Consider the following 15,753-nt stretch of genomic DNA (forward strand, 5'->3'; position numbering starts at 1 on the left):
TGAAAAAGAGCGATACAGCTCAGTGGGCCTTACCTGGTGAAATGCCAAGTTGTTGAGTTGTATTAACATCCCTTTGCCAATTCACTGCTGGATGAAGAACTCTCCACCACGGTATGCTAGTCACGAAGCTCCATAGCTGCGCTATGAACCTAGGGACCCGAGTTCAAATCTCGCTCACGGCCAACACCAGTGACGATAATCTGAACCAGGAAGCAATCCGGGGCCTCTCCATGGTCGACTCAGCCTCAAATGAGTACCTGGTGCGGTGTGTAAAAACATCGCCACTGGGGAGACAAAGGCGGTCGGGCGCGGTGCTGGCCGCCCACCCCCTCGTGTGCCGTGCCGGCCTTCATAGGTGCTCGATGACAGCACTTGCCCCTACAGCATATTTTAAGGCTACGCGGGGGACCTTTGTCTTTGGTGAAGGGCGTGCCCAAGGACAAGTTGAGCTTTATCTTGCCACTGCGAGCCGAGGCCACCAGGCTCATAGTGCAATACGTGAACTACCGTCTGTGCCACCACGTCACCACGCCTTAGAATATCTACAAGTGTGTGTTCACTCACAGACATTTGATGTGATATGAAAGATCTCTTATGTTTTCAGTCGTATCCAATATAATGGCCTGCAATGGCGTTAAACCCTGGAGCATTGAAGTATCGGATGCACATGCACACACTTTCAAATATATACACAAACCGCCGACTTTAGAAATAATGTATTTCAAGTCCCACTTTGTTTGAAATGCATAAAACAGTACACGTGTTTCATGAAACTTGATATTTTTAAAAAATATATAAATAACTTACATGTTTTAATTACAATGTGGTAACGAAATTTAGTTGTGTTTATAAATATTGCCTTAAATACACATAAAATAAATACTAAAATGTTTACACATGACAACACATCGTTTCTCTGGAAAAAAGTGCCTGTAAAGTTATCTGATGTTGGTAATTCTCACAAGTACAAATACGCATGAGAATAAACCATTAACTTATTAATTCTGGTCCAGCATCAGAAGAAGCTGCATACAACTAAATACAACGGAGATATTTAAAAAAAAATGTCATGAGGCCGTAATATCCTACCATGTTTCAAGAATAAAAAAACAACTTTTTACCGAAAGTATTAGTTGTATTGCCTCCACGATGAACAATAAATGCCCATTCAAAAATCAAACATTTATACCGTATTGTACTTATATTATTATTAGAAACGAGACATGGGGCATTGTTGGCAGTCCATCAAATTGAAGTGTTAAAATTTGTTCCATTTCAGAGAAGTCAGCTGGCATAGCTTTCTAAATACTACCCCAGAGAGCCATGGTCGTGACCAATTATAGAGGTTTCGAGTGAACTGAAATGTGTGATGTTCAAACAGCAGTTGCCCCGCACAACTACGCACTTTGTGGGTGACACATTCCTCGTATTCCACAGTAGAGTATATACAAGAGACGTGTATTGTTGTTGTATCATTTGAATGCATCAATCATTACTTTTGTGATGGATGGATTCTTCTTTTTCAGTAACAAGTGTATTGGTTAAAGCAACTTTTACAGAATGCATCTGTAAGCCCAGCCCGCTGAAAGGAATGCAATTGCTCTCGACTTCAGCTTTTTATTCAAAGGCCTTGTCTCAAGGTTTTTTGCCACAGTGATGGTCTCTGGCAAGACTGATCTCAAGCGTGGCATGGGTCACCTTGCCACGCATTCTGCTGAACACTATCAATCGTAGATTAGATTTTCTGTATCGTAACAAAAAAACTCGTGTACATTTTATTATTGCTTCTTTTCCAAGTGCTTTCTTTTTGTTTTTACTTATTAAAATACTGTTAAAATGTATTTCTCATTGCGCTGACAGATAAACAAAAATGCCTCTAAGTGGGTTATTTTGTTAGTTGTCAACCATATTATTTTCATTGAAGCGTTTAAACTCCAAAAGATGTGCTGCTGCTGCTGTGCAAACTTCCCCCCACCCCGATGTCTCATTTTCCTGCACTCAACCACTGATACGACTCGCTCCACACGAAACACACACTCCCACGTGTCACGTCTGTGTCCACAACACGTTTGAAAACCACAACACGAGTCAACTTCCCACCGACGACGACGACGCAGTTTTATATTTTGGTTCCTTCGATTCCAATGTGTTCAGGGATGACGAAAAGCAGAAACCTTTCACCAGTTGCAGGGACGTTGAGCTTCTTTCGCACCGTAAGTAGCCAACCACACTTACACATCTCTCCAATCAATTCCAGGCTTCAAGGTTGTCGTAAAAGATTACGTTCTTCAATACACATGGTCCTGTCCAAAAATCCCCGAGGGCGCACCTCATTTGCTGATACATACACGTAACTTTTTACAAGGCTTTTCTGTAATCGTGTCTGTGGCCACCGTGATGGGCTGTAAACAAGAGTACTCTGGAGTCCGCCGGCCTGCAGCAGTGCCGCGACTGGGGAAGGATCCAAGTGGCCTCATCTTCTCTGAGCTCCGGCGTCAATTAAGAATTCCCACTGGCGGCGGCTTGGGGGAGGCCTTCATCCAGCAGTGGATTAACCAAGATGACGATGATGATGCTGACGATGTGTTGCAGATGCTGTTGAGCTAAACGCTTTCAGAAGCTCCGTGTTGAGCATCCATCACCTCCGTGGCTTCTCACACCTGGGAGAGAGAGGGCGCAATGAAGGTTAGGCCCTGTCGCGGAGAGACGTGAGCTTTAATTTGTTTGTGATTGAATTGTGAATAAAGTGACTTGTTCACAAACGAAATAGCTTGAAAGCACTATAATGCACACTTTCATTGGAGCAACTTCCATATGATTAACTACAGTATATTATACTCTTTGGGTCTTTTGGTAAAGTCACGTAAATAGAAAAATAATAGATCACGACGTTCCGATCGCAACACAGGCAATCGTCTTCAGGTGAGAGAGCTATATTAATAACCATACCGGCATGGACATGATCTTCCTATTAGTGTAGGTAATAAACCAGTGCAGATAATAATCTCAAAGTGAATTCATGTATATGCGTTGTGTTTGGTTGAAAAGAGGCTACGTGGCGTTGAGCAGTGTTAATAAACTGTCAGCAACAATGGCCAATGAACGAGAAGAGTGCCAGGTAGCGCCAACAAACCATCTGGGGACTTCACAAAGAAAAATAACTAGTTTTGTCTCTGCAGCAATGTAGGAATGCATTTTGCTACATATATGAGAAAAAGTTTTGCGCCAATCTGAGCCTTACATGGACCTCGCTGCCAAGGATGAAAAGTCACGGGGAGAAAACCCGTAAAGTAATGTTGCCACCATGCCAAGGTGCGCTGGGAGGTGGAGTCCTGGGAGAGTGATTAGTGCTATTTGAGTGTAACGATGACGAATGTTCACTTATGATACTACTCCTGTTGTTGTGTTGTGTTTTTTTTTATATCACAGTTGCTGAGCGCAGACTTTTTTAAGCTAAGCTAAGCATTGCAAGCAGAGCTTAGCTAAGCTAAGTTTGCAAAAGAATACCATTATATTGCCCGAATCATTTAAACAAGAGCTTCGACGTGAATTGAGGCCTTCATCCAGCAGTGGATTAACCATGGCTAATGATGATTATGATGCTGACGATGCATTGCAGATGCAGGGGTCGGGGGCTCGGTATTGTTGAATCGACTGTGGCATTCCATTCACACGAATGTAAAGATTTTAACATGGGAATTGCCAGGAGACTAACATTGTTTCCCTAGGAATCGCCTGGCTCTGGCGATAATGCAGAACTTGGTAAGGAGATGCTGCTCACAAAAACTGCTCTGCGCCCCACGCAGACACTCACTTGCAGGTGTGTTTATTGAGCTGGAGCTTGTGTTTGCACACCGTGCGGCAGCTGCACCTGCAGGTGTCGGGGTCCTGTTGTAACCGCGGTCCCGAGCAGGGCCTGCACCTACAGAGCACGGAGCAGACGGACGGCAAAAAGACGTGAGCTCAAACGCTCGAAAATAATCCCTCGCACGGGGGGGGGTCACGGTTCACAAATAATCATCATCATCATCATCGTCGTCGTCTTCACAGCTGCTGTCATCAGCCATTTTCACACTGACTGCACTTAATTAAAATGAAGTGAAACTCGAAAACCAGCCATGATTTATCCACTGCTAGATGACGGCTTTCCCCCCCCAGCGGTGTGGTCCGTGACATATTCTGGACGCTGCCGCGGTTCTAATAGTCGGCACACCGGGCTAGCGGCCCAGACATCGTCGGTTCCATCTCCCCTGGCGCAGCTGTTGAAGCGACGGTCAAAGTTTCTGAGATCCCCCGACCACCGCCTCCGTCAGCCAGCGGTGTAAATGGGCACAGCCGCAGTTAGTCGATCGGCAGGTGACGTGTGGTGGGATGAAGTGTGGGTACGCCCACCTATTACAAGACTTCTGACCGTTGCGGAAGATTAGGCCAAATATTATCCAGAGGGGCTCCTCTCGAGCTCTCTGTAGTGGAGGCTCTTCTGCCAGCAGTGGCAGTGACTAAGTAATTGCAGGGTTGCACCTTTAACTTTTTACTCAAGTTTATTGCCTTCGTTAGCTTACGTTCAATCTTTAGTTAATGTGTATGTGTACCTATTATAGTGCCTAGCACTAGCATGGCCTGGGGGCTTTTGAGTCATGGAAACGAAATCAGTTTTGTAAGTGGCACTGTGGCCAGCATTGAGAGAGAGAGTATTAATACATGTCGGAGAGAGTGTGCATGGCGATCCATTCATAGATGCCCCACTAAAATACCAGTGGTAATATTAGAGAAAAAAACAAGATTTACTTTCAAAGCCTTGACATCTCCCCCACAAAATCGCAATAATTCACCCATGAAATCCTTTATCAATGCACCCTCTACAATATCCAATCATCGCTTTCACAATATTCAACCATCTGTCCATAAGAAAGAGGGTAAGAGGGTGATTCGCAATCAGTAGGGCCGCTGTGAATCGGTCACCGTGAATACTAATTTATCTCGTCTGAGAAGCGCAATGGCCGTGAGGAAGCGGGCACGCCGTGCTGTGTCTAGCGCAGAGCCGGCGGTGACGACTACTCACCCGCACTTGCAGCTGTCGTGTTGGGTGAAGGACATCTGCTCTTTGCCTCCGCTGTGGAACACGTTCAATTTGAAGACCTGCAAAAGGCAAGAAACACACAGAGGGCACGGCCGCTTGTCACCACGAAGCGAGGACAACGCATTGTTGCTGCCACAGCCATGAACACAGCACGGGTCTTTGCATTCTTCATATGAGGCAACTCTACTGAGCTGCGTTTAGCTCATTTGAAACTCTCATTCACATTTGGTAGTCCTTTGCTTATTTTATTGTACGGGCAGTCTTTGACTGAACACATTTCGTAACACTGATCGTATGTGCATTTAAATATAGTAGATTATTCTGTTCCGACTTACAACCGTTGGAATTCCGAACGAGTCTCAGGAGTGGAACCAGTTTGTTTTAAGCGATTGGTTTTACCATTTTGGTGACCCACGTCACTCTTGCAAATGAGGTTCTCACTACATCGCGAGTTCTCGCCGGGTTGAACAAAGTAGGCTTGGAGCCTGCCCTGCCACGGAGCGTCCAAAGATCAAATGCCGTCACGGTCAAATCCATGAACGCCACCAAACCTCGCTGGTGCATCATGGTCTACCTTCTGCGCAGTCGACGCGCGACCTCAAAGATCTTCTCGAAGAGTTTTTCCCATCGTCTGCTCTTGGATCTTGCCCCTTGGCTGCCAAACTCGTGGAGCCCATTCCAGTGAGCCAAAAAGTTTGAGCTTAGGTGCGAAAATATTTTAAGATTAGTTTGTTTAGACGGATGTAAGGTCATGATTTTTATTAGGCTCGTTTAAACCTCACGTGATGGGCGCAAGGGACATTTTCCGCTATTAATAGGCTGGGGTGAAACATTGGCACAGTGGTTAGCGTGCTGCTGCGCGAAGAACCCAGTGACCCCAAATTGACGACCAGCCATGCCCACCATCAGTGGCGAGTTACAGCCGAACCAGGCCTGAGCTCCCCCCCACCACTGACCAGCGGGGTGAAGTATCGTCAGACAATTACCACGACTGACATGCCATTGGGAGGCTTTCATGCAGCAGTGGATTGACGTAGGGCTTGCATTGAAAGTAGTATTATTATTCGTACCATTACGCTCATATTGCTCAGATGTAATGCTTAACAGGTTTATATGGCATGGTTATGCCAATGCAGGTCAAAGATCACGGTCATGCGAAATACAATATACTGTTACCAGACCAGGAGGTTTACCTCGAGTAATTATAACCGTAGAGGTGATTTATTTACATAAAACGCACTTCAAGGAGCAATATTTTCACTCCAGTAGAGCAGATGGAGTATTTAGGAAATAGCGAGCTGGACATAAGGGTACCCCCTTGTGAGCACGGCCGTGGCGTGTGCTTCTATGCAAAGTAGCGTGCGCATATCAGAATTCCCCTTTGCATCTCCCCACCGGCGTTGACGTGACGACGCGCTGCTCAGGTCCGGGGTGCGCTCACAATTCACCTTCTACTGTGCCCGTGGTATAATGTCAATAAAAACAATTCGCTTCGCGTAGAAGATTACAATCGTCGTGCTTGTGGAGATGCCGCGGCGCCGCAACGCGGTCTGCCGGACTCCGCCGTGTGTGCGAGCGCGTGAGCCCGTGCTACTTTGGAATTTCAAACACTGGGACCAGGACCAATATTTGCTTGTCTGGGCCATAAATAGCTCTCGTGTGCCACCGGGAACCTTCCACTCGTGGGCAAAGTTCAAGGTTGGCGGCGAGGGTGTGGGAATGCACGTGTCACACGTCTCGAGCCTCCGGCCTGGCGGCCAATCGCGCTGCACCATCCCGGCGACGCCGTCGTCGTTGCTCTCCAGGAAATGGACTCATCGGTCAAGTGGCTCGACGGCAGAGTGGGCGAGGAAGGGTGGCGAGATCGAATCCTGGATATACAAAGGTGGCCGTGCGTTTGTGGAGATGTCTATCGTTTGTGATGGCCAGGTCGCTGCTGACAAAGAGCGATGTAGCTCAGTGGGTCTTACCCTGGCGACAATGAAACTAGTTTAGTTTAAATAGCTGAGAGCGGCGAGCGGGAAGAGAGCTCGCGTCCGCCGGGTTTGTAGCGCGGCGCCAAGCGCCGGCGAGGCTCACCTCGAGTGTGACGTTGGACTTGGCCGTGGGAAGGCACTCGAGCGTCTCGTCATTGCAGCAGCCGGAGCAGCGCATGATGGCGACGCAGGACGGGTGGTAGCGGATGTCCGTGTCCCCCGGGTACTCCGTGGAGATGCTCACGAGCGTCTCGCGGGGCATGCACGCGCTCCGCTCCATCACCCGCTCCAGCGGCACCACTGCTTTCCACGCCACGGGGCACGCACGCGAACGTTAGTGTGTGCGTCAGAACGCGTGCGTGCGTGTTGCGTGCGTGCGGTTGCGCGTGGGTGCTCGTGCTCAAACGTGGTCAGCAGTCCAAGTGTGTCTGTGTGTAACGCAGCAATTGGGCCGAGCCCTGCTCTGTTGGTGGCCCAGACCTCCATGATCTTACGGTAGCGATCTGTTTATCAAGGGGGGCTCATGTGACAAACCCCAGAGAGATGATGGTTGCTGATGGTAATGATGATGGGTAATGGCTACTGATGATGGCTCCAGCTCTCATGAGGAAAGCCACTGCCGGCGTGACCCCGCTGAGTGTGCCTCACACCAGGTGCTGCTCATGTTATTGACCCTGGGAGGGACGATGGGGGCCCCGAGTCAACTCACGACTTCACAGGCGCCCCCTGCTCGACTGCACTGAATAGATTGAACCTGTATGAGATGACCGGGCATATACCGACCTCCACCGTTGTGGTTCACAGCCCCCAATTGGCTCAATAACCTTCTACAACTCTCTGGTTAAGCTTGAAAGAAGACTATTGTGCAAATTCCTGTGAATTTACAACACAATTGACATTCTTTAGGAGTTCAGCCTACCAACTTACACACGGGTTGAGCACGTGACATTGAGGTCAAAGGTACACTGCACGTCCCTGACCCTCTGCGTTACCCCTAAAGAAAATGTTGACACATGCCAATATAGTGAATGAGCATTATATATATTTTTACACCACACCGTCATCATCGCTAACCTGCTTCTGTTGCTGTTCGTCGTTTGTTTTAGATGTGCATGTGTTCGTTTGTATGCGACATTGCTTCGCGCAAAAAATGTATTTTGCCAGGTTTTAAAAATTACAAAACGATATTCAATTCGCCCAACCGGGGGCGCTTAGGACACGTTGAGGCACACCCAACCCTCCTTAAAAGTGCGTTTCGAATGTTTACAATTCCAATATCCACGGTTAATTTAACATTAAAAGTAGATTTTTCCACTTGAAGCTACTGCTGTTCGTCTCGGCGATTACGGTCACCCTGGTGCCCAAACAGGCCGGCGCCGTTTGGCATCTTACAGGCTGCGGGCAACTCCGATGAACGGCGACGTTCAAAAGTTCCGGCCTCCCCCGCCTTCACCTGTCGGCACCGACCAGCGTGGCGAGGTTTGGTCAAACGACTAACTCCCCTCCCGTGTGGGAGGCGAGGCATTTCATCTTGCGGTGAATAGGCAGAGGGGACTGTATCACAACACGGCGCGTAATGTGGAGAGATTTACCTTCTACTGAACGGCGAGATGCGAGGCTCTTGGCCTGAAAAATACAGAGAGAGAAAAAAGGGATCACTTAAACCACCTCCAATCACAAAACGACTGCCCTGCATTTCATTTCCCCATCTGCAGCATATCGCACACAGGCGAAATCGCAGCACTTTAAACACCTCCCCCCCACACAATTGTATTCACGCAGCAAATCGACAAAGGCTTGCAAAATGCTCTGCATGGCAACGAGTGGCGTAGCTATCGAGAGCACGCAGACGGTGCGACTGCCCTGGGTCACACGGCTAGCGGGGGCCCAGCCACCGGGCTACCAAGAGCCTGAGGTGCTAGGTGGGTGGGGGGAGAATTAGACATGGCCCCCCCTTCTACCCCCCTCATCCCCCCCCACCCCCCCTCCCATTTCATTCATTTCTTGCACCACCACCAGGACCCATGCCAACCACACTATGCCACTGACGGCAACCGCAACAGACTTCTTGTCGAACCCAAATCCTGAAATGTTTGGCAGTGGTTTACAAAAGAAAAATGTATTTTGAATTGGGAAAGCGGTTGATTACCTAAAAGCTAAACAAAATGGCATAAAAAATATAAAGAAAGCACAGTTAAAACCAACATTGATCTCAGCTCAAATGAGCCCGGGGCAATGTGAAACGCTCTGCCGCGATGCGCTGTATTCTGCCCGTTAATCGAGAGCCATTATCTCAGCGTGGTCTCTCACCCTGGCCGACTCCCGATCTATGCGTGAATGGCAGAGAAGGCAACGGGGAAATGGCCGGGCTGTGAAGAAGGGGGCTGTGTTCAGGCACGGCACGGCGCAGGAGACGCGGCGTGGTCGGGCTGGGGGTCGAGCGGCGTGCGAGAGAGTGGCGGCAAGCGGTTGGCCTGCAGGGGTTTGGTAAATTTCCACAGCTCGCGGAGGCCAACGCAGGTGATTACAGGGTGCTCGCTATTGTGTCTGGCGAAAATAAAGACCGCGTGGGGCGTTATTTGATTACGCCCGCTTTGTCTACACACCGGCTCTGGGAATGAAATTCAGAGGAAGGAGAAGAAATACCCAAGCAGAAGTCTTTTCAGCCACCTTCCACATTTACAACTCGGTCAGCGCGATGTTCTGAACTCGGTGACAACGACATCCTCCCCAATCTGTCAAAATGTCACAGTTGCGGTCACCAATGCTGGCAGCCGCGACAGCGCACTCGCCACGCTGAACCGTCTCGTCCCTCGCCCCCCCGCCGTGGTTGGGCTTGCCCAGGTCACGTCACCGTTGCAACCCCCCCCCACCCCCGCGGCCCCCCACCCGCAACCCGGCCCCTCTGGCACGCGACGCATTGTTCAGCATCTCTCGCGTCACCGCGCACGTTTGCGCACTTGTGATGCCGCGCGGCTCCGCGGGCGTGCGTTCGCGTCGTACCGAGTCCCCCGTTCGGCAGGATGTCCTGCGCTTTCGGATCCTCAAGAAGGGCCCGGTGCGTGGAACAAAACGTCGGACCTCATGCCGGACGTTGCGTGGTGCCACCCAAAAACGCGTTGGAGACCTGTCGTGCGATGTATTATTATTATTATTATAATAAAAGACGCTTCTCATGAATTAAGCGAAAGTGTCTCCTGGCGAACCGAGCAAAGGGGTGACGCTCATTTCCGTTAGTGGCCCCGAGCCAGCGGTGGGAATTCCAAGTTCCCCCTGTGGGTGCACATTGCATCTAACATGACGATTCGGAGAAAGCCTCTGTCTACCAAAGCGAGTTCCCGGACATAAACGTGTGGGTCCTCCCACCTCGTCCGAGACATCTTGGCCAGCGTGGAGCAGGAGGCAAGGTCCCCCGTAGAGGGGGCACCCTACAGTCTCCTCGAGGTCCTGCTGGTCCTGCTGAGCGAGAGATGTCAGGGCTGTACCTTTATCTTTTACTCGCAAAGCATTTCCCAACACACCAGGTGTGGCTGAGCACCCCGCAGTGGAAAAATCAATACCAGGTGTGGCTGAACACCGCTCATGGAAAAATCTTTTTTTAAATCGAGATTGAAAATCCATTTCTTTCGAGCTGCTGTTTGTGTTGAGTGTGTTGCCTTTACCCCGCACCCCCGATTAGCGCCGTTGGCTACTATGTACGGTGCGAAAGAAGTTCTACATACGTGCACACAATACTTTCCCAAGCAGTTCCTGCCACTCCCAGCGGTGAAAAAAAAAACACACACACAAAGCTGCTCGCAGCAATTACACTGTCTGTAGACTTTGATTGTCATAGGGTGATTGTGCTTGCACAGGTCAGTACAGCAAGTAGGCTAATGATGGGTTAAACGTTTAGATCTTGAGATATATCTTTACAATTAAAGTTGTAAAAAAAGTGTTTAATCGATCAGCACTTAGAAGTTGTATTGCCGTGAACTTTGCAACACAGAGTCGCTAATAACACACGGGCCGTACAAGCCAATGCCGACTCATAGCTAGCCACCTATAAGGCTTGGGGGCAATTCCCTGGTTATTAAATGTTATCTATCTCTTAAATTACATTTTAAAAAAACGATATAACTGCATTGGCAGCAGTGCACACGATAAAAACACACAAAGTATTCGAAACAATATATTCACATAAAGTATCTGGCAACATTTCAGGTAATGGCCCTCATTCATAGCAGAGCAAAGACAAAGATCCCCCTATAGCCTTTAACAGACTGTTGGGGCAAGTGCTGTCAGCGAGTAGCTATGCAGGCCGGCACGGCACACGAGTGGGTGGGTGGTCAGCACCATGCCCGGCCGCCTTTGTCTCCCGAGAATCGATATTTAACACACCGCACCAGGTACTGGTTTGAGGCTGAGCCACTCACACCAGAGCGATAAATGCGTCTCCTGTGGCCGATTTACGATGATCGCCGCCTGGCGGAGAGCACGCGAACTGCACGGCAGTCCCCGCATTGAGCGCGGTAAGAGCGGGTGAGGAGGAGGCACCCCACGCCACGTCGTGCGGTGCTCAGCGGCTACGTTCCTGCCGGCACGTAGCCCCCGGGCACACCTCACACCATCGTAAAACCCTCAACAGCGCTGTATAAAGTTCCTTTTGAGCAGATAACAACTTACTACTTTTATATACGCATATACGCAATGATACATGATGGATGTCTGGGTTTAAGTCAAATGCCAACGTGTGTCCTATCAAATCAATCAATTGAGAAAGCTCTGTTCAGAGCCTGAACAGACTGTTGGGGCAAGTTCTGTTAGCGAGCGCCTATGAAGGCCGGCACGGTGGGTGGCCAGCACCACGCCCATCCGCATTTGTCTCCCCAGTGGCGATGTTTAAACACCGCACCAGGTACTCATTTGAAGCCGAGTCGACCTAGGGGAGACTCAGGACCGGTGTAGATAATCGTCACTCGTATTGGTAGCCGTGAGCGGGAATCGAACTTGGGAGGCCAGGTTCGTCGGGCAGTGCGCTAACCACTGCACCACCACTCCCCATTATGTATATGTGTGTGTGTGGAAAAATACACATTGGTTACTATGTGGATTGTCCAGTGATGGTATATCGATTGAGGTAACATGCGTATTCTGTTTAAAAAGAAAAAAAAACGATAGACGTTTCGGTATGATGGGCCCTTTCCAGGGTACGTCATTTTAGGACACGTAATTGTGGGATCGTGACACCGCAGGACCGTGAGAGATTGGCAGGGACGGGATTGGGGAGACCTTCATCCAGCAGTGGATTGGTCATGGCTGCGGCTTCTGCTGCCCGTGAAGTGTGCGATATTACTGGGAGCCTAATGGAACCTTCACTCAACCCACCGTTGAATTGGAAGTTGACATTGATTTAAATAGCACGTGATAACGCGTGATAAGAAGCAATAAAACACTAAATTATTAATTTATTTGACAAACGCCGGCATGAATCCACGCCAATGAAGGGCTCACACGCAACCTAATTAATAACAGGATCTCGGTTTTTTTCACTGTGGGAGTCCTGAGAGACCTAATTTTTTTTATCGACCTAGCTTCAGCAAATATATTTTTTGTCGTCACTTTGTTCAATATCCCGTGGTTGCTGTGAGAATTGAAAAAAACTCGGTCTAATCTTGGAAACTGGGTTATGACGGTGGAGAATATGAATGTCATGTGAGCCCAGACGAGATATTTCACTTGTTGGTACCACCTGAAGCTGGCATTCATTGTGGCGGTTCCAATTCCTCGATGTGGACATCAACAATGAATTAACGTAAGGACCCTTCAAAGCGAGTGGGATTATCAAGTAATTCGCTCTTATCAGCCGTGTAAATAAATGGATGCTTATAAAGATGTTGTCGATACCTTAGGTGGTACTGATTTCTGCTTTGGCCTGTGGACTATGGATGGCAGAGCAACCGACTAAACCAGCTCCAGTTCAGCACAGCACACTCCGTCCCAGAGATGCAGCTGGGAGTCTCATCTAACCATCGTCTCTGTGCTACTCAACAAATTCACCGGCAGTGGGATTCGCCAGCCAACCTTCAGTGGGTTATACTCCAAAGGAGACGAATTACTCGGTTCGCCGATTATGCCACGCGTACGAGGGGACACCCACCGAGGATGACGGGGAGGAGATGGTGTTGGTGGAGCGATGAAGAGATGATGATGATGGAGAGATGATGATGATGATGATGGAGCGATGATGATGATGATGATGGAGAGATGATGATGATGATGATGATGGAGCGATGATGATGATGGAGAGATGATGATGATGATGATGGAGCGATGATGATGATGATGGAGCGATGAAATCGGTTGATGTGCAGGTGTCGGATGGATTGTTGCATCGCAAGATCGTAAGATGCGGCGGCGGCTTGGGGAGGCCTTCATCCAGCAGTGGATTGATCATGGGTGCCGATGACCGATTAAGGGGGACCGTATCTATAGTTCCAGGTGTGTGCTTAGCACGGGGCTTAGAGTAATGCAGCGCTCAAAGCTGCCTCTGCCTCAAACGTGTGAAAGCAGTCAACCTCCTGACCACAGTTTTTGGGTGACCCAAATTGGGAAATGCCAAAACTGTATTTGGATGTTTCTAGTTACAACAAATGGCTCTGCCACAAGTGCCACATTTCAGTTCCCTGGCCCCGTCGACATCATTCACTCACGCACTCACCAAGTCACGATCTCCCACCGATACCGTGCTACAGAATAACGACGTGGGGCCCACCATTCCAGCAGCGAAACAGATTTGACTCTACGTCTGCTCTTGTCTTTAGCGAGTCGGATCGCTTAGCCTCCAATGGAAACTCTCAAAAGTGAACGGCTTAACAATCACCGAGTGCTATTGTACAACGTGGTCCATTTATACATACCCGACCGGTTTCTCATTACTCTATTTTGAACACGGAGTTCAATTAGGTTAATATGAAAGCGGTTGGCTCCATATCTTACAGTGTTGCAAATTTGAATTCGCGTATTCCTGTATTGTGATTGGTTGGAGACACGTAGAGGCTTAGCGACATTTATGTTACTTTAGTGGGGTATGTATACGATACAGTATACGGTATATAAATTGATCACCCTGGTTTTAGACGCTGTTTACATCGCATATTGTACAAGAGCAGACGAACCGAATTTCTTTCTGCGTCCATCATTTAGCCCCATGCAGAGGCTTTCCACACGACGCACACTATCCAGCAGCACGTGTTTCAGCGAGCCAACTCCGCACCGGCTTCGACCTCCTGGGTCTCATCAGCACGAGCCGGTCTTGTTAAACGAATGCCGCTGGCAGCAGCCCCGCTGGGGGCCTCTCCTCCTCCTCCTCACCTGCAACACCGGCGTCACGTACACGACGAGGAAGAGCACGAACCGCGTCGCCTGCATGTTCCCTTCCGACAGCACGTGTCCCTCCGGGTGGTGATGATGGTGGTGGTGGTGATGGTGTTGTTGCTGCTGCTGTTGTTGCTGTTGCTGCTGCTGGTAGCTGTGATTATGATGACCCTCCAAGGATAACATTGATTACCGCGGTTATAATCCTGCGTGCTCCCAGCAGCGATCTTCACAAATTAAAAGTCTTCTGTATTTGTGAATCTCCTGTCGTTACTTCTTTGAAGCTGCCCGGTCTTCGGAGCCTACTTGGTTTTCTTCCTCTTCTATCGTACGATTACTTGTCTTACCGACCCAAAAATGTAACCTTCTTTCGAACTTCGCCAAGCTATCGGCTGGATGAGCGTGCGACGATTTCGCCGGCAGCACAGCCGAACTGACAGCATCCACAACCAAGATGCCACGCAAAGGCAATTCAAGCTGTCACTTTGTAATTAACTCACAGTGCTCGTTTGGAACAATGCTGCTATCCACTATCTCTAAATGGCAGCTGTGGTGCGCGCACACAGACACACACTCACACACAGATAGAGAGCGGCAGAGACAGGGGACTGCGCTTGCCTGCTCGCGGCTCCTGTCGCAGTGAAGCGCTGTACGCGAATGTGCATTCTCGTTTCTGCTCTTAAAGCCTCCGCCGAGGGAGGAGGAGGAGGGGGAGGGCCAGGGGAGGAGCCATCGCCCGGTGAGGGTGGTGGGGGTGGACCGCTGACGATGAACTGAGCCTCGTCCCGGGACTCGCTTAGGTCTACTCAGCCTCAAATGAGTTGCTGTACCGGGTGCGGTGTGTAAACGTCGCCACTGGGGGGAGACGAAGGCGGCCGGGCGTGGTTGCTGGTTTTACCCAACCCCCGCCTCGTGTGCTGCTCGCTGACAGCCCTTGCCCCCAGCAGGCTGTAAAGGCTACGCGGGGGATCTTTGTCTTTGGAGCGACGCCAGCTGCAGCACGCGTGGTGGGATATTGGCTGGCTCATGGGTCGCCAACCCGCGCCTCTCGAGGGACCGCCTCGTGCAGTCGGATTCATGGAGGACCCCCGCCGCCTTCGCGCGTGCCACTGCGGCTCTTGACGCGTGGAGGGTTTCCTTTTTTATTTTTACAGAATTCGAACAAAAAAAATCTCTCCGCTCGCTCATTAATTCGAACCTGCCAGCAGCTTCGCACGAGAGGGGCCTTCTTGCACGGGACGCGTGTGTTGTCACCACAATACATCCGTTTAGTGTTTCTGTAACTTAATTTGTAGTTGTACTATGATGAAGTGAAACAATAAAACATGTCTGGCCGAGCCG

At 49.5% G+C, this 15,753-nt stretch overlaps 1 protein-coding gene across 4 annotated transcripts; it reads right to left on the reverse strand.

The window, feature by feature from the left end:
- Positions 1–704: 704 nt before the first annotated feature.
- LOC144728763 (placenta growth factor-like) lies at positions 705–15,537 on the reverse strand. Of its 4 annotated transcripts, none has more exons than XM_078608393.1 (7): positions 14,410–15,537; positions 10,423–10,512; positions 8,649–8,682; positions 7,160–7,359; positions 5,063–5,139; positions 3,815–3,922; positions 705–2,660 (listed from the first exon to the last, which is right to left on the reverse strand). In XM_078608393.1, the coding sequence occupies exons 1-7, from the start codon at positions 14,596–14,598 to the stop codon at positions 2,639–2,641; spliced, it is 720 nt and encodes a 239-aa protein (XP_078464519.1). In that variant the 5' UTR covers positions 14,599–15,537; the 3' UTR covers positions 705–2,638. The 4 variants fall into 4 exon arrangements, with proteins under 4 accessions (XP_078464519.1, XP_078464520.1, XP_078464522.1 ...); XM_078608394.1 differs by having other exon boundaries at positions 7,160–7,356; positions 14,410–15,535; XM_078608396.1 differs by lacking the exon at positions 10,423–10,512 and having other exon boundaries at positions 14,410–15,355.
- Positions 15,538–15,753: the final 216 nt, after the last annotated feature.

The sequence above is a fragment of the Lampetra planeri genome, chromosome 30 (assembly GCF_965212315.1).
Source record: "Lampetra planeri chromosome 30, kcLamPlan1.2.h2, whole genome shotgun sequence".
Lineage (NCBI taxonomy): Eukaryota > Metazoa > Chordata > Hyperoartia > Petromyzontiformes > Petromyzontidae > Lampetra > Lampetra planeri.